At 46.3% G+C, this 24,074-nt stretch overlaps 1 protein-coding gene across 1 annotated transcript; it reads right to left on the bottom strand.

Moving 5' to 3' along the window:
* Positions 1–14,129: 14,129 nt before the first annotated feature.
* LOC141191722 (dynein axonemal heavy chain 12-like) lies at positions 14,130–21,967 on the bottom strand. Its single transcript, XM_073661660.1, has 4 exons — positions 21,876–21,967; positions 15,955–16,139; positions 15,543–15,663; positions 14,130–14,407 (listed from the first exon to the last, which is right to left on the bottom strand). The coding sequence occupies exons 2-4, from the start codon at positions 16,093–16,095 to the stop codon at positions 14,376–14,378; spliced, it is 294 nt and encodes a 97-aa protein (XP_073517761.1). The 5' UTR covers positions 16,096–16,139; positions 21,876–21,967; the 3' UTR covers positions 14,130–14,375.
* Between the last annotated feature and the right edge of the window lie 2,107 nt (positions 21,968–24,074).

A 24,074-nucleotide genomic window follows, 5' to 3' on the forward strand; every position in this document is an offset into this window, starting at 1 on the left:
TTCACTAGTGCTTGAATGACACATCTTGAACCCTCAATCTGCTTTGAAATTTGTGCCTTAGAGACCTTGCTGATGTAGTATAACTTCCTTGTGTATTCTTGCTCAGTCTTGCCATGGTGTATGACCAGACACCTGACTGCATTATTACAAAATCCCTGACTTTGCGCAGGTGTACCTAGAAGAATTGACGCTGTTTTAAAGTGAAAAGTTGGTCACACCAAATATTGATTGGATCTAGATTTTTCGTTTGTTCATTCACTTGTATTTTGTTAATTGATTAAATAGATCATTAACATTTCTATTTTTGAAGCATTCTTACTTTACAGCATTTTTTCTACACATTTCTAAAAATTATTTTTATGTGTCTTTTATTTGCTCATTAATAATCTGATATACCTTTTGGTATTTTGTGTATAGTTGTTTTTTTGCTGTTGGGGTAAATTGTAGGATATTGATTTCAGAGGGGTTTCCTGATCCTTTGATTGTAGGAATGAGTGGTATATATGTGCTAATAAATTAGGACAAACGTAGGAAATTTAGGAAAAAAATTGGACATATCGGCAGTAATAACATGCTGATTGTGATGTCATGAAGATGACTTGAATTTCCACCATTAAGAGAACAGCATTGCTGGTCATTTATATTAAGTAAATTGGATATTCATTCTTCTCGATTGTGATGTCATGAAGATGACTTGAATTTCAACCAATCAGAGATCAGCATGTTTCAGGTCACCCAGATAGAACAGTCCATGAAACATGAGTCACGGCCACTGTGAGGTCATAATGCTGATTAGAATTTCCACCAATCAGAAAACAGAATTGCCCAGAAGAACCACCCAGGAGGTATGAGTCATCGCCACTGTGAGGTCATAATGCTGACCAATCACAGAGCAGCCATGCCCAGATTTTCCACCAATCACAGAGCAGGCACCCCCAGATTTTCCACCAATCAGAGATAAGCAGTGGGTATAAATAGCAGCCACACCCAGATTTTCCACCAATCAGAGATCAGCAGTGGGTATAAATAGCTGCTGCCGCCTGCCCGGCTTAGCCTTGCACTGGTTGGGTCTCTCTCTTTTTCTCTCTCTTGGTATCTCCCGGTATCTCTCCCTCCCCTCTCTCTTCTCTCTCTCTCTTTGACCCAACGGCCCTCTTAAGGGCTACCCCAAATGTGTAAAAGATAGAACCAATATTTGTGTTGTTTGTCCGTTTTATGAGCCTTTGATTAACCCCTTCCCACTCTTTGCTATATATATATATATATATATATATATTTATTATGTGCAGGTGGGCCTTAAAGGGATTTTCCAGGACAAACATTTTGATGGCTTATCCCCTGGTTAGCTCATTAATATCATATTTGTGGTGGTCCGGCACACGGCACCTGCACTAATCAGCTGTTTGCAGCTTCGGCCGAGGTCAGATGTAAACAGTGTTGAGGAGCTGAAAAATCACTGATCTGTTCACTCTGTAGTGGCCGCTCCCTGGTGCTGCAGATCAGCTCCTATTACATGAATATTAGCTGATCTGCAGGACCCACAGTACAGTGAATGGAGCTGTGATGTTCAATCTTCACACTATTTACACTTGAGCGCTGCAATCAGCTGATGGGTAGAGCCGGTGCCGCGTGTCGGAGCCCCACCGATCTGATATTGATAACCCATCCCCAGGATAAATCATCATTATTATACTACTCATACATGAAGAAAGCGAGGTGGCACACCGATTTAATAAAATCTTCTTTTATTCCATTTCCATTAAAAATACAGGGAAGCGGCGCCTTTTGCGGACGACGGCCGTTTCGCGTGTCTATCACGCTTCTACGGGTCGAGGCATATGGTCATGGGGGTGTGCAGGGGTTAAAATACTCCCGACCCCACCCCCTGCACCAAACAGCCATACAAAATGTTACAACAAAAAATACATTAAAAACAACCACCCAGGAGGTATGAGTCATCGCCACTGTGAGGTCATAATGCTGACCAATCACAGAGCAGCCACACCCAGTTTTTCCACCAATCAGAGCAGCCATACCCAGATTTTCCACCAATCAGAGATCAGCAGTGGGTATAAATAGCCGCTGCCGCCTGCCCGGCTTAGCCTTGCACTGGTTGGGTCTCTCTTTTTTCCCTCTCTTGGTATCTCCCGGTATCTCTCCCTTCCCTCTCTCTTCTCTCCCTCCCCTCTCTCTTCTCTCTCTCTCTTTGACCCAATGGCCCTCTTAAGGGCTACACCAAATGTGTAAAAGATAGAACCAATATTTGTGTTGTTTGTCCGTTTTATGGATGGAGCGAGACATGATGTCCCAGATGTGTCCCGGATTCAGGTCTGGGGAACGGGCGGGCCAGTCCATAGCTTCAATGCCTTCATCTTGCAGGAACTGCTGACACACTCCAGCCACATGAGGTCTGGCATTGTCCGGCATTAGGAGGAACCCAGGGCCAACCGCACCAGCATATGGTCTCACAAGGGGTCTGACGATCTCATCTCGGTACCTAATGGCAGTCAGGCTACCTCTGCCGAGCACAAGGAGGGCTGTGCGGCCATCCAAAGAAATGCCACAGAACACCAGGATTGGCAAAGTCGCCACTGGCGCCCTGTGCTCTTCACAGATGAAAGCAGGTTCACACTGAGCACATGTAACAGACGTGACAGAGTCTGGAGACGCCGTGGAGAGCGATCTGCTGCCTGCAACATCCCTCAGCATGACCGGTTTGGTAGTGGGTCAGTAATGGTGTGGGGTGGCATTTGTTTGGAGGGCCGCACAGTTCCCTTTATTTTTTGAGCAGTGCATATACATATATAAAATGTTCCTCCCCCACCATGTGACATACTGCATACCTCATAGGGACAGCAGTCAGGAAGCACCAGTAGTACCAGCAGTTCCCACAGTACAATGCAAATGTAGCATTCTCAGCGTGTACTGACCAATGCTGTCCACCAGGTGGCATCAGCAGGAAATTACAGGGATGAGACAAGCACTGCATGACAGCCCCGCCCCAATCTGCCCTATACCAGACACGCCCCCTACCAACGCCCCACCCCCGCTGCCATGACAACCGAATTGTTTAATGGCAGAAAGAGAGACCTTATATGAGCAGAGAAGTAGCGGCCGGAGCGCGGGGTCCGCACAGGTGAGCGCCCCCATAACACAGTGTATGTACTGCACGTCAGCTCTATGGCAGACTGTCACCTGTGCTGGATCCAGTACGTGTTACACTTATATCTGTACAGAGACACAGAGGACGCAGCGGGGCCCTGTTGCTATATATTTGTGTGTGTATATATACAGTATATATATATGTGTGTGTATATACAGTATATATATATATATATATGTGTGTGTCTATATACAATATATATATGTGTGTGTCTATATACAGTATATACTGTATATGTGTGTGTGTATATACAGTATATATATATGTGTGTGTCTATATACAGTATATATGTGTGTGTGTCTATATACAGTATATATATATATGTGTGTGTGTGTATATATACACAATATATATATGTGTTGTGTATATATAAAATATATATATATATATATATATGTGTGTGTGTGTATATATATATATATATATATATATATATATATGTGTGTGTATATATACAGTATATATATGTGTGTGTATATACAGTACAGAAAAAAGTTTGGACACACCTTCTCATTTAAAGATTTTTCTGGATTTTCATGACTGAAAATTGTACATTCACACTGAAAGCATCAAAACTATGAATTAACACATGTGGAATTAAATACTTAACAAAAAAGTGTGAAACAACTGAAAATATGTCTTATATTCTAGGTTCTTCAAAGTAGCCCCCTTTTGGTTTGATGACTGCTTTGCACACTCTTGGCATTCTCTTGATGAGCTTCAAGAGGTAGTCACCGGAAATGGTTTTCACTTCACAGGTGTGCCCTGTCAGGTTTAATAAGTGGGATTTTTTTGTTAAGTATATAATTCCACATGTGTTAATTCATAGTTTTGATGCTTTCAGTGTGAATGTACAATTTTCATAGTCATGAAAATACAGAAAAATCTTTAAATGAGAATGTGTGTCCAAACTTTTGGTCTGTACTATATAATCAAAAGATGTCAGCAGAACATCGGATGGAGTCAGTTTATTATCTGCAATGGAGCAGCTTAACATTGTATGTACCTTTGACATTGCTATGTAGTCCAAACCATCAGAGCAGTTAAAGACCACACACTGCACGGCCAGCGCCTTGGCCAAATCTTTGGTGGTCTCAGTTTTTCCTGTGCCGGCCGGACCTTCTGGAGCTCCACCAAGATTTAGATAAAAAGCACCGATCTACCAATGAAACATGAAAGAACTGGTATGAAATATCAATAATAATTGCTAATAAGTTTCATGCATCATACAAAAGTCAAAAACATTTCTGAGCATAACCCATCACATCATAGCAGAGTCCGCTAGCATCGGTCAGTGAGCGGAGTGATGACCAGGCGTGGGGAGCTGCCCAGGTACTCATAGGCGGACTTCACATTGCAGTTGATGATTCGCACTCTCGCATTCTCATTCTCCCAGTAATAGCGGAGTTGGGCAAGCCACCGGAAGTCTGTTCATGAGAAACTCCTGAGGAATGGAGGAAAAGATAGTCAACCTCTAAGACACTGCAGAATCACAAGGGAGAGTTTCTAAAGGGAAGGCAAATGCACATACATTATAGGACAAAACTCCTAGTCACCGAATTCTGCTTTTTTCATTTAGTCCCATTGCCCACGGTGTATAACATCCGGACTCTCAGCCCCCAGTTTATAAAATCCGGCCTCTCGCCTCCCCCGGTGTATAACATCCACCCCTCGGCCCTAGTTTAGTATAACATCTCTCCCCTCGCCCCCCCCCGCCAGTGTATAAAATCCATCCCCTCAACCCCACTGTATAACATCCAACCCCAAGTGCTCCATTGCATAACATCTGGCCCCCAGGGTATAACATCCGGCCCCCAGCCCCGGTGTATAACATCTGTCCCCTCGCTCCCTCCCCCTGGTGTATAACATCCGGCCTCTCGCCCCCCCGGTGTATAATATCCGTCCCCTCGCCCCCCCCCCGCCAGTGTATAAAATCCATCCCCTCAACCTCACTGTATAACATCCAACCCCAAGCCCTTCTTTGCATAATATCCGGCCCCCAGCCCCGGTGTATAACATCTGTCCCCTCGCTCCCTCCCCCTTGTGTATAACATCTGGCCCCTCGCCCCCCCGGTGTATAATATCCGTCCCCTCGCCCCGGTGTATAATATCCGTCCCCCCGCCCCTGGTGTATAATATCCGTCCCCTCGCCCCTGGTGTATAATATCCGTCCCCTCACCCCTGGTGTATAATATCCGTCCCCTCGCACCTGGTGTATAATATCTGTCCCCTCACCCCTGGTGTATAATATCCGTCCCCTCGCCCCTGGTGTATAATATCCGTCCCCTCGCCCCTGGTGTATAATATCCGTCCCCACGCCCCCCGGTGTATAATATCTGTCCCCTCACCCCGGTGTATAATATCCGTCCCCTCACCCCGGTATATAATATCCGTCCCCTCGCCCCTGGTGTATAATATCCGTCCCCTCACCCCTGGTGTATAATATCCGTCCCCTCGCACCTGGTGTATAATATCTGTCCCCTCGCCCCTGGTGTATAATATCCGTCCCCTCACCCCTGGTGTATAATATCCGTCCCCTCACCCCTGGTGTATAATATCCGTCCCCTCGCACCTGGTGTATAATATCTGTCCCCTCGCCCCTGGTGTATAATATCCGTCCCCTCACCCCTGGTGTATAATATCCGTCCCCTCGCACCTGGTGTATAATATCTGTCCCCTCACCCCTGGTGTATAATATCCGTCCCCTCGCACCTGGTGTATAATATCCGTCCCCTCGCCCCTGGTGAATAATATCCGTCCCCTCGCACCTGGTGTATAATATCTGTCCCCTCACCCCTGGTGTATAATATCCGTCCCCTCGCCCCGGTGTATAATATCCGTCCCCCCGCCCCTGGTGTATAATATCCGTCCCCTCGCCCCTGGTGTATAATATCCGTCCCCCCGCCCCTGGTGTATAATATCCGTCCCCTCGCCCCTGGTGAATAATATCCGTCCCCTCGCACCTGGTGTATAACATCTGGCCTCTCGCCCCCCCGGTGTATAATATCCGTCCCCTCGCCCCGGTGTATAATATCCGTCCCCCCGCCCCTGGTGTATAATATCCGTCCCCACGCCCCCTGGTGTATAATATCCGTCCCCTCGCCCCTGGTGAATAATATCCGTCCCCTCGCACCTGGTGTATAATATCTGTCCCCTCACCCCTGGTGTATAATATCCGTCCCCTCGCACCTGGTGTATAATATCCGTCCCCTCGCCCCTGGTGTATAATATCAATCCCCACGCCCCCCGGTGTATAACATCCGCCCTCCCATGCGGTGTGCTGTTACTAACATATGACAGAACGGCTGGTGGTGCAGAGCTCTCTGATACCAGCGCGGTCCTGTAATAGGAGCCACCGGGGTAACAAGTCTGGATATTACATTTCTTCCCTCCTAAATCTTCCCCCATCACATGTGAGTGATATTATTAAGGAGTGGAAGGAACTGCAGCAACTCAGGAGACCCCAGAACATTACAGAGCGGGGTCACTGAGTGCTGAGGAGCAGAGGGCAGAACGCTCTCCTGACTCCATAACTGCAGAGTCCAGATCTACTTTGGTAACAACATCACCACAAACACTGCGCCCCCGCCTGGAGCTTTATGGCCGAGCAGCTGCATGCAGCCTTACATCACCAAGCACGATGCCGAGCGTCGGATGGAGTGGTGTGAAGCCGCCACCACAGGACTCTGGAGGAGACCTGTTCTGTGCAGTGACGGATCACACTTCTCTATCTGGCATCTGATGGACGAGTCTGGATTTGGTGAATGCCAGGAGAACGTTACCCTATTAACTGCATTGTGCCCGCTGGGCAGTTTGGTGGTGGAGGTATGGCCTTGTTTTTAGGGGGTGGTCTAGGCCCCTTAGTTCCAGTGAAAAGATATCTTAATGCTTCAGCACAAGACATTTTAAACAATTGTAGCTTCCAACCCTAAGGGAATAGAAGAGCAGAACTGTTTCCCACACGTTCTCAACCTCAACCCCACTAAACACCTTTAGGATGATTAATTAGAACAAATACTGGAGAATGGCAGCATAAATATGTCACCGCCACATAGGGAAGAACAATGTCAGGCACACATCAATTACATTGCCATATGTCTGCTCAGGCTTAGAATGGCTGACCACTCGGAGAATGACATAATACCTACAAAGAAACCGAACAAAAGGTCATTAAAGGAATTGGCATAAAACCCCTTTATTAGTCCATCCATGGTTATAGAACGACACTGCACAGAGGAGGGCGCACACACCATTGATAGAAAATATTACAAACCGCACCTAGGCCATCCAAACCACTGACTATAAAGAAGATCAATTGTGGCAATGAGTCATATACAGGGGACGCCGACACCTACAGATGCCAAAACATTCCTATATAGGGACCACCATCTCAATATGCAGAAATGACTACTGCCCCATAGACGTCATTGTAAGTACACCCCAAGATTGCTTTACTGTGACAAGATCAATTGTGTCCTATGAAAACTCAAAGAAAAGAGGGGGGAACATAACATAGATATGGAAAGAACATAGGAATATGGTGAAATGTATGAAGGTGCTCGGCATACTGAGCTGTGATATCTGTAGAGGGACGGACTCCATATTAACATCCTGGATATGGATTAGAATAGGAGGCCATAAAAGCCCCTGTAGGTGTAATGTGGAGGGGGCACAATACCTTTCTCCATGTAGTGTATAATAAATAGAACATGGTATTGGAAAGTTTGCTGCCAGCCATGATGTTTGCACAAACCTGTTTCGATCATTTCCCTGACCACGTCACGAGCGTGCCCCTCTATGGTGACGAGAGCCCCCAATGTGCTGCGAGTCTGCTGGGACAATTTGCCTCCTCGCAAATTGCTCCAAATACCCAGATGTACCTCTATAAAACCCTGCTACAAACAGCATGGAAAACTCAATGCAGATGGATTAATTTTATGCTGGTATTATGGGAAATCCCATACAATGTCTTCCCTTATTGGTAGATATGACGAGAGTAGAGATGAGCGAATGGATTTGCAGGACTCTGGTCCAACAGTCCGGTCAGTATTCCACGGCCGCAGGACCGGAGCCCCGTGAACCGGCATCTCCGGCTCCTCTTTTGATGTCGATGTCATAGTTGTGGTGTGAGGCACAAATGACATCACGCCTGGCCGGCTAATCAAAAGAGGAGCCAGGGATGCCGGCATGTAAGAGGCGGTTAGCAAGGCTCCCATCCAACAGCCACAGACTACTAACCTGCTCTCTTAGACCAAGGTCCTGCAAATTTAGTTGCGCATCTCTAGACAAGATGCATGAATCAATGCAAAATCCCAACAATACTATGGAGCCTTTTGGGTACCTTCAAGATATTGAGCCGCTGTACAACTGCAACCCCCAGGAGAAGACCCCTGGGCAAGAACACTACATGGGCTCTTTGCAGTCTAATAACGTACTGTGAAATAAGCTGCTTGCATCTTTGGATGTGAATGTGGGTCCCCTTACCTCTGTTGCACCAATGGTATATCCCCCCCTGGAAACTCCTATAAGCTGCGTCTCTGGGTATGACAGTCTATTAGCAGGAGAACTCATGAAGTCTGTCTATGAATGTATATATATGTATTTCTCCCAGAAAATTATTACAATTACACGTTTTGTTGTTCACATGTTTATTTCATTTGTGTATATTGGAACAACACAAAAAGAAGATATTAGTCAACAATTTTGGTTCTCAAGTCCTCAGACAGTTCTCTTCTCCTCTTTCTGTTCTCCCTGCTTAGTGTGGCACGTAACAACGCAAAGACTGAGTCAACTTTTCCCCTTTGTATCAGGTTTCAGGTGTGATTTTCATATTGCCCGCACCTTTTACTTGCCACAGGTGAGTTTGAACGAGCATCACATGCTTGAAACAAAATTGTTTACCCACAATTTTGGAAAGATGCCAACAATTTTGTCCGACCCATTTATGGGGTTTTGTGTGAAATTATATCCAATTTGCCTTTTTTTGTGTTGATCCAATACATACAAAGGAAATAAACATGTGTATAACAGAAAATACACATGCAATTTTTTATGGAAAAATACTTCATTTTCTGGAACAACTTCAAGGGTGCCAACACTTCCGGCCATGACTGTTTATAGTGAAGCAACCTTGATCAGTAAAGGAGCTTATGCCGTACCTCCGGGCCACTGCCGATAGCTTCATGCACTTCACTTGTCCAGAAGACACACAGAGCACGACCTGTCCCGGCCATTCCCTCACCCAGTCTTTTCTTGCAGTCGCAGGGTATGCCTTTTAAAAAAGAAAGTTAAATTACGTTGACAGAAGCATTTAAGAGAGGGACAACCTTACTAGTATTATCTAGCAAATTCATTTCTACCGATTGCAGGTAGAAGATCTGCTACCTGGCTCTATTGCAAGAGATACATCATCCACAAATCATTCACTGCCGCCAAATAATCTTATACAAATATAAAAGAACTAGATGGTGGCCCGATTCTAATGCATCGGGTATTCTAGAATAGGTATGCGGCCGACCGGGTGCAATCAGCAGAGCTGTGTTTAAATTTGGCGCCAAAATCGCTGATTGGTCGCGTTCAGCAACCGCGACCAATCAGCAAAGCGGTGTTTAAATTTGGCGGCAATATCGATGATTGGTCGCGGGCGGCGGCCGCGACCAATCAGCGAACCGTGTTAGTGAGGACTGGAGAGCGTGTTTAAATTTGGCACCAAAATCGCTGATTAGTCGCGACCAATCAGCCGAGCGGTGTTTAAATTTGGCGCCAATACTGCTGACTGGTCATGGCCGCCGACCGCGACCAATCAGCAGAGCGATGCAGAGCGGGGTTTAAATTCGGCGCCAAAATCACAGATTGGTCGCCGGCCGTGACCAAACAGCAGAGCATTCTTTAAATTTGGCGCCAAAATCGCTGATTGGTCGAGGCCGGCGACAGCGAACAATCAGCAGAGCGTTGTTTAAATTTGGCGCCAATCTCGCTGATTGGTCGCGGATGGCGGCCGCGACCAATCAGCAGAGCGGCGTTTAAATTTGGCGCCAATCTCGCTGATTGGTCGCGGCTGGCGGCCGCGACCAATCAGCAGTGCGGTGTTTAAATTTGGCACCAAAATCGCTGATTAGTCGCGGCTGGCGGCTGCGACCAATCAGCAGAGCAGGATTTAAATTTGGCACCAATAATGCTGATGGGTCTTTGCCGGCGACCGCGACCAATCAGCACAGCGGGCTTTACATTTGGCCCCAATGCTGCTGATTGGTCTCGGCCGGCGACCGTGACCAATCAGCAGAGCGTTGTTTAAATTTGGCACCAAAAACGCAGATTGGTCGCGGCCGGTGGTTGCGACCAATCAGCAGAGTGAGGTTTAAATTTGGCGCCAATACTGCTGACTGGTCATGGCCGACAACCGCGACCAATCAGCAGAGCGTTGTTTAAATTTTGTGCCAATACTGCTGATTGATCTCGGCCAGCGACCGCGATCAATCAGCAGAGCGTTGCTTAAATTTGGCGCCAATCTCGTTGATTGGACGCGTCCGGCGTCCGCGTCCAATCAGCACAGCAGTGTTTAAATGTGGCGGCAAGATCGGTGAATGGTCGCGGCCGCTATTTAAATGTGGCGCCCAAATCGGTGATTGGTTGCGGGCAGCGGACGCGACCAATCAGCAGAGCGGTGTTTAACTTTAGCGCCAAGATCACTGATTGGTCGGGTGTGGAGAGCGCGACCAATCAGCGAATCGTATTGGTGAGGAGCGGGGAGCGGAATCGTATTAGAGAGGACAGGGGAGCGCCCCTGCCTGTGCGGCTACTTCCGCTGCGAGAACCCGGGACATGAGCGGGCGCTCGGAGCAGAAGTATCCCGACCCGCAGCGCCGCTCCCCGGTCCTCCCTTCACACCCTAGCCGCTGATGTCCCCACAGTATCCGCAGGGTGTTACAAAGGTCCGGACATTTGTGTTCAAAATCGCTGATTGGTCGCTGGCGCTGCCCGCGACCAATCACCGATTTGGGCGCCAATTTTAAATATCGGCCGCGAGCAATCACCGATCTTGGCTCCACATTTAAACACCGCTGTGCTGATTGGTCGCCGACGCTGGGCGCGACCAATCACCGATTTTGGCGCCACATTTAAATTTAAATAGCGGCCGCGACCAATTGGATGTCAGCGCCGCTCCCCGGTCCTCCCTTCACACCCTAGCCGCATGGATGTCAGCGCCGCTGCCTGTGCGGATAGTTCCGCTGCAAGAACCCGGGACATGAGCGGGCGCTCGCAGCAGAAGTATCCGGACTCGCAGCGCCGCTCCCCGGTCCTCCCTTCGCACCCTAGCCACTGATGTCCCCACAGTATCCGCATGGTGTTACAAAGGTCAGGACATCTGTGTTAAAAATCGCTGATTGGTCGCTGGCGCTGGCCGCGACCAATCACCGATCTTGGCGGCAAATTCAAACACCGCTGTGCTGATTGGTCGCCGACGCTGTGCGCGACCAATCACCAATTTTGGCGGCACATTTAAATAGCGTCCGCGACCAATCAGTACAGCGGTGTTTAAATGTTGAGCCAAGATCGGTGATTGGTCGCGGCCGATATTTAAATTTGGCGCCTAAATCGGTGATTGGTCGGCGGCAGCGTCAGCGACCAATCAGCGATTTTTAACACAAATGTCCGGACCTTTGTAACACCATGCGGATACTGTGGGGACATCAGCGGCTAGGGTGTGAAGGGAGGACCGGGGAGCTGCGCTGCGGGTCGGGATACTTCTGCTGCGAGCGCCCGCTCATGTCCCGGGTTCTCGGAGCGGAAGTATCCGCACAGGCAGCGGCGCTGACATCCATGCGGCTAGGGCGTGAAGGGAGCACCGGGGAGCGGCGCTGACATCCAATTGGTCGCGGCCGCTATTTAAATGTGCCGCACAAATCGGTGATTGATCGCCGACTTGGCCCGCAACCAATCACTGATCTTGCGGCCAAAGTTAAACACTACGGTGCTAATTGGTCGCGGACGCTGACAGCGACCAATCACCGATTTGGGCGCCACATTCAAATATCGGCCGCGACCAATCACCGATCTTGGCTCCACATTTAAACACCGCTGTGCTGATTGGTCGCCGACGCTGGGCGCGACCAATCACCGATTTTGGTGTCACATTTAAATAGCGTCCGCGACCAATCCGCACAGCGGTGTTTAAATGTGGAGCCAAGATCGGTGATTGGTCGCGGCCGATATTTGAATGTGGCGCCAAAATCGGTGATTGGTCGCAGTCAGCGTCCGCAACCAATCAGCACCGTAGTGTTTAACTTTTGCGGCAAGATCCGTGATTGGTTGTGGGCCAAGACCGCGACCAATCACCGATTTGTGCGGCACTTTTAAATAGCGTCCGCGACCAATTGGATGTCAGCGCCGCTCCCCGTTCCTCCCTTCACACCCTAGCCGCATGGATGTCAGCGGCGCTGCCTGTGCGGATACTTCCGCTCCGAGAACCCGGGACATGAGCGGGCGCTCGGAGCAGAAGTATCCCGACCCGCAGTGCCGCTCCCCGGTCCTCCTTTCACACCCTAGCCGCTGATGTCCCCACAGTATCCGCATGGTGTTACAAAGGTCCGGACATTTGTGTTAAAAATCGCTGATTGGTCGCTGGCGCTGCCCGCGACCAATCACCGATTTGGGCGCCAAATTTAAATATCGGCCGCGACCAATCACCGATCTTGGCTCCACATTTAAACACCGCTGTGCTGATTGGTCGCGGCTGATATTTAAATTTGGCGCCCAAATCGGTGATTGGTCGCGGGCAGCGCCAGCGACCAATCAGCGATTTTTAACACAAATGTCCGGACCTTTGTAAGACCATGTGGATACAGTGGGGACATCAGCGGCTAGGGTGTTAAGGGAGGACCGGGGAGCGGCGCTGCGAGTCCAGATACTTCTGCTGCGAGCGCCCGCTCATGTCCCGGGTTCTCGGAGCGGAAGTATCCGCACAGGCAGCGCCGCTGACATCCATGCGGCTAGGGTGTGAAGGGAGGACCGGGGAGCGGCGCTGACATCCATGCGGCTAGGGTGTGAAGGGAGGACCGGGGAGTGGCGCTGACATCCAATTGGTCACGGACGCTATTTAAAAGTGCCGCACAAATCGGTGATTGGTCGCTGTCTTGGCCCGCGACCAATGACTGATCTTGGCGCCAAAGTTAAACACTATTGTGCTGATTGGTCGCGGACGCTGACCGCGATCAATCACCGATTTGGGCGCCAAATTGAAATATCGGCCGCGACCAATCACCGATTTTGGCGCCAAATTTAAATATCGGCCGCGACCAATCACCACAGCGGTGTTTAAATGTGGAGCCAAGATCGGTGATTGGTCGCGGGCAGCGTCGGCGACCAATCAGCACAGCGGTGTTTAAGTTTTGCGCTAAGATCAGTGATTGGTCGGGTCCGAAGACCGCGATCAATCATCGAATCGTCTTGGTGAGGACCGGGGAGCGGCGCTGCCTGTGCGGCTACTTCCGCTGCGAGAACCCGGGACATAGCGGGCGCTCACAGCAGAAGTATCCCGACCCGCAGCGCCGCTCCCCGGTCCTCCCTTCCGCATGGAGGTCAGCGACGCCGGCGGTCCTTCCGCTGCTACCGGCCGGGAGATGAGCGCCTCGCGGCGCTCATCTTCCGGCTGCATCTCCATCCCGCAGATGGGTCCGTCGGTCGGGTTCCTTCTGCTGTTGCCGGCCGGGAGATGAGCGCCTTGCGCCGGTCATCTCCCGGCTGCATCGCCGCTCAGCTCCGTCCCGCAGATGAGCCGCTAACGGCCGCCATCTTTTTTTAGAAATCCCCCGGCGCTGATTGGCCGCTGCCGGACCAATGAGCGACGCGGGATTTCCTGGACAGACAGACACACAGACAGACAGACAGACGGGATAAGACGATTATATATATAGACTAGATTAGTTCCAATTAATGCTTTTGGTCTGTAGGTAGATCCGTACCATTCGTGACCGAGCAATAACATCATGCACGCTCCTTAACATGACATCTTCCCCTTGGATGAGCCACTTCTCCACGGCCCCCCGAGCCTCGGAGGTGGAGATGGTCTGGATGAGCTCTACGCGTTCCCCCTCGGTGCTGTACATGGCTTTGATGTCCAAGTTAGGAAGGATCTCCAGCTTTGCGATGCCTTCAAAGCCCTTCTTTAGATGTGGTTGGACCCGCAGAGGATCTTTAGTCTCAGAGAGAATTTCTAGCATTTCGTCGTTGGACAGGAAGAAAAAGCTAAAGCGAAAATGCACAATATGATAAAGATGTCATTAAAGTATTGGGTCAGGCGCCATTTGTATTAGTGTCTATGTGAGAAAATAGAAAAGCAAAGCTTTAAAGTAAAGATTCAGTCCCCATACACATTGGATTAAAATAGTTTAAACCTGACGATTGCAGCAGGACCGGCCTACCCACTGATGTGTATGGGGGTCTCCTGACTCTCCCCCGATAGAGGATGTCAGGGCCAGAAGGATCGGGCAGATGGGATTTCAATACCCGGTCTTTTGGTTCTCAGGGGAGATAACTCGCTGCCGGAGGTGTCCAGTACCGACTTTCTCCTCTCTCCCCATTAAAACCACATGACTGTTCAGCAGAATAGGTGGGAGTCAGGAGAAATAGCCAAATAACCATTCAGACCACGGGTATCTCATATGTCATGCGTATGGTTAGCTTAAAGGGGCTATCCAGCTTTGGGAACTTTTTTTTATTTAACTGAAATGTGTATTCCCATCTCCAGGATTCTACCCCAATATGTAGTATGCGTAATAATAATAATATTAGCAAATACCTCCAATTAGAAGTTTAGTATAGTTCTTCTGATTTGTTTTGTCGCTTACCCCATGTGCAGGGCATTGCAGTAGCTTAGGTTACGACCACTAGCAAATAACTGTCACTATATGAGTGGTCGTAACCATGGATACCGAAGCTACTGCAATGCCTTGCACATGGGGAAAGCGACATAGTGAATCAGAAGAACTATACTACACTTCTAATTGGAGGTATTTGCTAATATTATTATTATTACTACGCCTACTACATATTGGGATAGGATCTTGGAGATGGGAATACCCATTTAATTGCGAGTATTTGCGACAATTCAGTTTCATTAAAAATGTTGCACCGTTAGGCTTTTTGTTTCCTGCACATTCAGCTTTGATGTGATCTGTGGTCATAAATCGGCTAAGAGGAGCTGAAAAAAGACCGATTAAAAATAAGTCCAATAGCCAGTGCAACACAGAGCCAATAGAAGGCAAACAGTGCAAAATTATTAATGAAATCCAATTACAAAAATGATTTCAATGCGTTTAAATAAGAAAAAAAAATATTTAAGGAATATATACAATCATTGCAACAAGTGAAAGGACTATACCGTGGGAAAAAAGCCTCTTCTTCTCCAGATAGGCATTCAGCCCTTTCATGATTTTATCCAGAAGCACATTGCTGTCCTGAAGTTTCTCCAGAAGTCCGGTCAGAGAAGTGGCGCTTAAAACCTAAAACAAAGTAGATAGCCCATAAGTAAGATTCCATTATATAGTTATAGAGACTGAAAAAAGGTCACATTCATTGACTATTGTGCCAATAGTTTATATTAAAAGAAAAATTAGAACCTATTTGGATAGAAAATAGAAGATGCGGGAGGCTGGAGTCCAGGCAGTGCGGAGCCCCATAACCCGGGATCCTTGTGATGGAAGCATCAGGACACGGACTCTTGGAAAACATCAATCCTGGATGCAAGATGACCGTGCTTTCTTGTATCAGTCCACCATGAAGCATCCATTTACCTTCGGGTCTTTAACGCAATGTTTCATGATCTCTCTCCAGTTTCTGTCCACAGTCTGGAATAAGCGTCCTTCTTCAGGCATTTGCTGCATGATGTCCTCAGAAGAGAAGATTAAAGCCACTGGGTCGGCACCTTCAGCCATTCATCAATGGTTTCCTGGATCCTTATCAGTCGTTCCTCCCATTGCTTAAAGGAGGAGAGCAAAAAGTTAATTACACATAAAATGAAAAGGATAGAAAAAAAATGCTATCATTTTAGAAGATAAATTATCAATGGATATGAATTCTGAATTGTTGGACATTTGTAGGGAAAGTTTGGCGAGACTCCTTGATACCATCCCCTTTACATGTAAGCTGGAGCCGCATGTAACTTTAGCCTCGGAGATCCTAATGAAACCTTAGCTTCTGCTAATAAGCAAGTGAAGATTTTAAGCTGAGTGACAACATTTACTGTGGGTGGGAAATCCTTAATCACTTCAGGACCGGATAATTTTTTGTTTTGCATTTTTTCCTTCCCTTCTTCAAAAAGCCATACATTTTTTAATTTTTCCATTGATATAGCTGCAAGAGGCTATGTAATGTGCTGTAGCTTAACCCCTTCCCAACATATGACATACTGTTAAGCCATATGCCATGTTCCTGCAGATGTGCAAAATTTGGACCTGGGCCCCCACCAGCATGTTGGTCAGATGTATGGGCCCTTGTAGCATTCTAGATCCGATAATGATGCGCGTGTTCGTCCCTGCCTTGGATGTTTCCCATTGTAGCCCCATCCTATAATAATGTCTCTCATTCTAGGCCCCTTCCTGGTATAATGTTCCCCATCCTGCGCCCCTTCCTGTTATAATATCCCCGATCCTGGGCCTCTTCCTGTTATAATATCCACCTTCTGTGTATAATACCCCCCATCCTGAGCCCCTTTCAGCAATAACGTCCCAATCCTGGGCTCCTTCCTGGTATAATGTCCTTGGTCCTGGGCCTCTTACTGTAATAATGTCCCCCATCCTGGCCCCTTCCTGTAACAATGTCCCCAATCCTGGTACAATGTCCCCCATCCTATAACAATGTCCTCCATCCTGGTATCCTGTCCCCCATCCTAGGCCCCATTCTGGTATAATGACCTCCATCCTTGTGCCCTTCCTGGTGTAATGTCCTTCATCCTGGCCCATGTCATGGTATAATGACCCCCATTCTGGTATAATGCTCCCTATCCTGGACCCTTTCCTTGTATAATGTTCCCCATCCTGGGCCCCTTCTTTATATAATGCTCCCCATCCTGGGCCCCTTCCTTGTCTAATTCTCCCCACCCTGAGCCCCTTCCTTGTCTAATGCTCCCCATCCTTGGCCCTTTCCTGGTATAATGTTCTGTCGTTCTTTTCTAATACATTAAAGAAACAAAAATAAATGATTCTTCTTACCTTCCTGCGCTCCCACGACATGCGGCGTCTTCTTCTGTAGCTGATTTCAGTGTGCCGGCAAGGGCAGCGCATGACGTCACTTCCATGCGTCGCTCGTGACTGGCACGCCGACATCAGCTACTGGCCTTTGATTGGCTGGCGGCATGCATTGCAGCTCAGGGACCCGGCATGTCCCTGCGCAGCAATATACTTCAGCCGAATGTGCGTCCTCAGACTGTGGAAGTGCCATAAATATATGAGATGGGAATACCACTCTGCCACTGTGCGTTCCTTTATGCACTTTACCCTCCTTTTTGGCACTCTTTGTGGTAAGAGACTACCTTAAAAAATGTTTTATGTGACATGTATCTGATTATTTGTGGGCAGGAGCATTATTTAGATGGATACCTGATGCATATGGCAAGTGTAAATCCAATGACTATGGAATACTTATGGATTACTTTTTGATATATTATTACACTCATTGGATTGTCTTGATATACTAACCTTATGCTATATTATCTATATTGCTCATGTCCCACTGTGACCATATGCGTGACCATATATGTATATTTTGTAACATATCTTGCTACATTGGTAATCTAATTAGTGTCTTTATACTATCCGTATTATGTCATTTCTCTTTTTACTATGTACGTTTTTTAACTTGATGGAATAAAAATTTATATTTTTTACGCCAATTAACTCTTTCTTCTCCTATGTACCCATGTGTTTCATGAGTTGGCTCAGTTTGGCAAATCTGGGATATATTTCCCCCCGGATATGCCAACTTTACCCCTATAGGGTCTATTTAGTTGTATCACTCTGAGTCTATGTCTGATCCAGAGATACAATAATGAACATGAATCCTTATATATCACGGATCTTGCAGCCGCCTTTACCTGCTTGGACATAAGTGTTACATAGTTACATAGTTTAAAAGGCCGAAAAAAGACAAGCGTCCATCCAGTTCAGCCTATTTCTTGTGCACTGCAGCTATTCCGCAGCGTTGATCCAGGGGAAGGCAAAAAAAAAACATGCGGTATAGGCCAATTTACATCATTGAGGAAAAATTCACTTCCCGACTCCAATCTGGCAGTCAGATTAAATCCCTGGATTAATTAACTATCACTAAGCATAAGATGTAATTTTATTGTTCTCAAGAAAGGCGTCCAGTCCTCTCTTGAACTCATTAAGTGAGTTGGACATCACCACTTCCTCTCCCAGAGAGTTCCAGAGTCTCACGGCTCTGACCGTAAAGAATCCCCTTCTATGCTGGTGCAGGAACCTCCTTTCCTCCAGACGCATAGTGTGCCCCCTCGTCTTTGTCACCATCCTTGGTATAAACAGGTCATGGGAGAGATCTCTGTACAGCCCCCTGATGTATTTATACATGTTTATGAGGTCTCCCCTAAGCCTTCTCTTTTCCAACGTAAATAGGCCTAATTTGGACAACCTCTCTGGGTATTCTAGTCCCTCCATTCCCTTTATTACCTTAGTCGCCCTCCTTTGTACCCTCTCTAGCTCCAATATGTCTTTCCTGAGTACCGGAGCCCAGAACTGTGCACAATATTCTAAGTGCGGCCTTACCAGCGCTTTATACAGAGGAAGAACAATGTTCTCATCATATACCCCTATTCCTCTTCTGATGCATGCCATGACTCTATTTGCCTTCGCAGCTGCTGCCTGACACTGGGCACTCCAATTTAATTTGCTGTTAACCAAGACGCCCAGGTCCTTCTCCATGTCAGATTTCCCCAACGGTTTCCCATTTAATATGTATGGGTGACTGCTGTTTTTCTTTCCCATGTGCATGACCTTACATTTATCGGCATTGAACCCCATTTGCCATTTTTTGGCCCAACTCCCCAATTTATCTAAATCCTCCTGTAGCTGTGCCCTATCCTCATCTGTATTAACTACGTTACAAAGTTTAGTATCATCTGCAAATATTGCTATTTTACTATGCAACCCTTCCACTAGATCATTAATAAGTATATTAAATAATATAGGGCCCAAGACAGACCCTTGAGGCACCCCGCTAGTCGAGACGCAGTTATAAAAGGAATCCAATTTGTCCGCATTAATCAACTGCAGGGCATCTTGATTGGCAAATAGATTGATCACTTTGGGGTACCAAGTGTTCAGCAACTTTTCTTCTGTCTTGGCACAAGCCAAGGATACGCTGTTCCTCAGGGATTCACATTCTACAGGACCCCTGGACCCGACAAAGAATAAAGCACTTTATCATATTAAACCTGACAGGGCACACCTGTGAGGTGAAGACCATTTCCGGTGACTACCTCTAGAAGCTCATCAAGAGAACGCCAAGAGTGTGCAAAGCAGTCATCAAAGCAAAAGGGGGCTACTCTGAAGAACCTAGAATATAAGACATATTTTCAGTTGTTTCACACTTTTTTGTTAAGTATATAATTCCACATGTGTTAATTCATAGTTTTGATGCCTTCAGTGTGAATGTACAATTTTCATAGTCATGAAAATACAGAAAAATCTTTAAATGAGAAGGTGTGTCCAAACTTTTGGTCTGTACTGTATATATCCACCCATATACAGTATACATATATATACACACATATACAGTATACATATATACACACCCATATACAGTATACATATACACACCCATATACAGTATACATATATACACACATATACAGTATACATATATACACACATATACCAGTATACATATATATACACCCATATACAGTATACATATACACACCCATATACAGTATACATATATACACACATATACAGTATACATATATACACACATATACCAGTATACATATATATACACCCATATACAGTATATATATACACACATATACAGTATACATATATATACACACACATACAGCATACATATATATACACACTTATACAGTATACATATATACACACATATACAGTATACATATATATACACATATACAGTATACATATATACACATATACAGTATACATATATATACACACACATATACAGTATACATATATATACACACTTATACAGTATACATATATACACACATATACAGTATACATATATACACATATACAGTATACATATATACTCACATATACAGTATACATATATACACCCATATACAGTATACATATATATACACACATACAGTATACATATATACACACATATACAGTATACATATATACAGCCATATACAGTATACATATATACACCCATATACAGTATACATATATATACACACACATATACAGTATACATATATACACACATATACAGTATACATATATACACCCATATACAGTATACATATATATACACACATACAGTATACATATATACACACCCATATACAGTATACATATATATATATACATACAGTATGCATATACACATATACAGTATACATATATATATATACATACATATAGAGTATCTATAATATAACGCTACAAGCGTCCCTCTGTCTGAAGCCTTTATAGTCTGCGCTAGTGCGACACGCCTGCACAGTCTGGCTCCAGACTGAAGAACGCATGGAGCCGTTACAGGTAAGAGGAGTGTATGGTGCTGGAGATCACGGTATGCGTATACACTGAACACATACCGCGATCTCTGGCGCCATACTTACATACTTACCTGACCGGGATGAGCGCTACCGCGGCGCCTCTGTTCGGTCCAGAGTCCGGGGGAAGAGGGTAGCGTTGAAATTGGCGCATGCGCATAGTGCTATCTGGTGCCATTTTACTGAAGATACATTTGCAATGTGTCTTCAGCAAAATGGAGCCGGACAGCGTGGTATGAGCACACGCGTACTTCGGCGCCGCACTCCTCCCCCGGCCTCCAGCAGAACGGGAAACAGCGCTGGAGCACAGGGAAGAAAGGTGAGTATAAGTGTTTCTTTTCTTGTATGTGTGTGTAGCATGATAGGGATGAGGGGTGCCATACATACCAGGATTGGGGGGTGAGGGGTGCCATACATACCAGGATTAGGGGGTGAGGGGACCATGCATACCAGGATTAGGGGGTGAGGGGACTATCCATACCAGGATTAGGGGGTGAGGGGTGCCATGCATACCACAATAGGATGGGGGCAGCACAAATACCAGGATGGGAGACCATATACCAATAAAAATGCTCGCCACCCGGGCGTAGAACGGGTTCAATAGCTAGTACATATATACACGCATATATACAGTAATACAGCATATACATACACATATATATACTGTATATCCCCACACACACACACACATATATACAGTAATACAGCATATACATACACATATATACTGTATATACACACACACACACACATATATACAGTAATACAGCATATACATACACATATATACTGTATATACACACACACATATATATATCTGGCGACAGGGCCCCGCTGCGTCCTCTGTGTCTCTGTACAGATATAAGTGTAACACGTACTGGATCCAGCACAGGTGACAGTCTGCCATAGAGCTGACGTGCAGTACATACACTGTGTTATGGGGGCGCTCACCTGTGCGGACCCCGCGCTCCGGCCGCTACTTCTCTGCTCATATAAGGTCTCTCTTTCTGCCATTAAATAATTCGGTTGTCATGGCAGTGGAGGCGGGGCGTTGGTAGGGGGCGTGTCTGGTATAGGGCAGATTGGGGCGGGGCTGTCATGCAGTGCTTGTCTCATCGCTGTAATTTCCTGCTGATGCCACCTGGTGGACAGCATTGGTCAGTACGCGCTGAGAATGCTCACATGGTGGGGGAGGGGCAGCTTATATATGTATATACACAGTCACAATGCAGTTAGGGTTATGTTCACACAGTGTTTTTTTAAACGTTTTTTTCCACATTATAAAACTCAGTGTTGTCAGGAAAAGCATTGCCTGTATTTTTGATGTATGCTTCATACAAAATACATTTTTGAAGATTTTTTTTAATCTTCCATCCTATACTCGGGCACTGGCTGTATATTGTTGAGGCCCCGGGACTTGCTTAGATCCGCTGGGTGGCATTGCCAGCTGCATTGCAGTAAATGGGTGACCTGAAATCCCACATTTATCCTGTGACCAGTTAGGGACTGTTTTTTCTTAAAGAAGGGGCTCGTGTTATTAATCCCAGACAATCCATTAATGGAGTTTCCAGTAGTATAATAATGATGATTTATCCTGGGGATGGGTTATCAATATCAGATCGGTGGGCTCCGACACGCGGCACTGGCTCTACCCATCAGCTGATTGCAGCGCTCAGATGTAAATAGTGTGAAGATTGAACATCACAGCTCCATTCACTGTACTGCGGGTCCTGCAGATCAGCTAATATTCATGTAATAGGAGCTGATCTGCAGCACCAGGGAGCGGCCACTACACAGTGACCAGAGCTGTGATGTTCAGCTCCTCAACAATGTTTACATCTGACCTCGGCCAGAGTTTCAAACAACTGAGTAGTGGAGGAGCCACGTGCCGGACCCCCACAAATCTGATATTAATGAGCTAACCAGGGTATAGGCCATCAATATGTTTGTCCTGGAAATTCCCTTTAAGGCCCACCTGCACATACTATGTATATAATATATATATATATGGCAAAGAGTGGGAAGGGGTTAATAAAAGGCTCATAAAACGGACAAACAACACAAATATTGGTTCTATCTTTTACACATTTGGGGTAGCCCTTAAGAGGGCCGTTGGGTCAAAGAGAGAGAGAGAAGAGAGAGGGGAGGGAGAGATACCGGGAGATACCAAGAGAGAGAAAAAAAGAGAGACCCAACCAGTGCAAAGCTAAGCCGGGCAGGCGGCAGCGGCTATTTATACCCACTGCTGATCTCTGATTGGTGAAAAATCTGGGTGTGGCTGCTCTCTGATTGGTGGAAAATCTGGGTGTGGCTGCTCTGTGATTGGTCAGCATTATGACCTCACAGTGGCGATGACTCATACCTCCTGGGTGGTTCTTCTGGGCGGTTCTGTTTTCTGACTGGTGGAAATTCTAATCAGCATTATGACCTCACAGTGGCCGTGACTCATGTTTCATGGACTGTTCTATCTGGGTGACCTGAAACATGCTGATCTCTGATTGGTGGAAATTCAAGTCATCTTCATGACATCACAATCAGCATGTTATTACTGCTGAGATGTTCAGTTTTTTCCTAAATTTCCTACGTTTTGTCCTAATTTATTAGCACATATATACCACTCATTCCTACAATCAAAGGGTCAGGAAACCCCTCTGAAATCAATATCCTACAATTTACCCCAACAGCAAAAAAACAACTATAAACAAAATACCAAAAGATATATCAGATTATTAATATCCCCCATGCTGGTGTAATGCTCCCAATTCTGCTATAATGTCCCCAAAGCTGGTATAATGCCCCACATCCTGGTATAGTATCTCCAGTTCTGGCATAATGTCCCCCATGCTGCTATAATATCCCCTATACTGGTATAATATTATCATTGTGATATAATGTCCCCCATCCTGGTGTAACATCATCATTGTGATATAATGTCCCCATTCTGATATTGTGTCACCCATCCGGGTATGGTGTACCCCTTTCTGGTATAGTGTCCCTTATTCTGGTATAATGTCCCCCTTCCTGGTATATTGTTCCTATTCTGATATATTGTCCCCATTCTTATATAGTGTCCTTTATCTTGGTAAAATGTCCCCATACTAGTATAATGTCCCCATTCTGGTATAATGTCCCCATCCTGGTATAATGCCC

This window comes from Phyllobates terribilis, unplaced genomic scaffold (assembly GCF_046119375.1).
Source record: "Phyllobates terribilis strain yellow unplaced genomic scaffold, ASM4611937v1 Scaffold_51__1_contigs__length_9155689, whole genome shotgun sequence".
Classification (NCBI taxonomy): Eukaryota; Metazoa; Chordata; class Amphibia; order Anura; family Dendrobatidae; genus Phyllobates; species Phyllobates terribilis.

What these genes read in the sequence shown, in the direction of transcription:
- LOC141191722 (XM_073661660.1), bottom strand. Translation starts at nt 16,095, where the DNA reads ATGGCTGAAGGTGCCGACCCAGTGGCTTTAATCTTCTCTTCTGAGGAC. An exon ending in ATTGCGTTAAAGACCCGAAG is followed by an intron (nt 15,664 to 15,954) that starts GTAAATGGATGC and finishes ACTTTGTTTTAG; the next exon opens with GTTTTAAGCGCCACTTCTCT. An exon ending in GAAGAGGCTTTTTTCCCACG is followed by an intron (nt 14,408 to 15,542) that starts GTATAGTCCTTT and finishes TTTTCGCTTTAG; the next exon opens with CTTTTTCTTCCTGTCCAACG.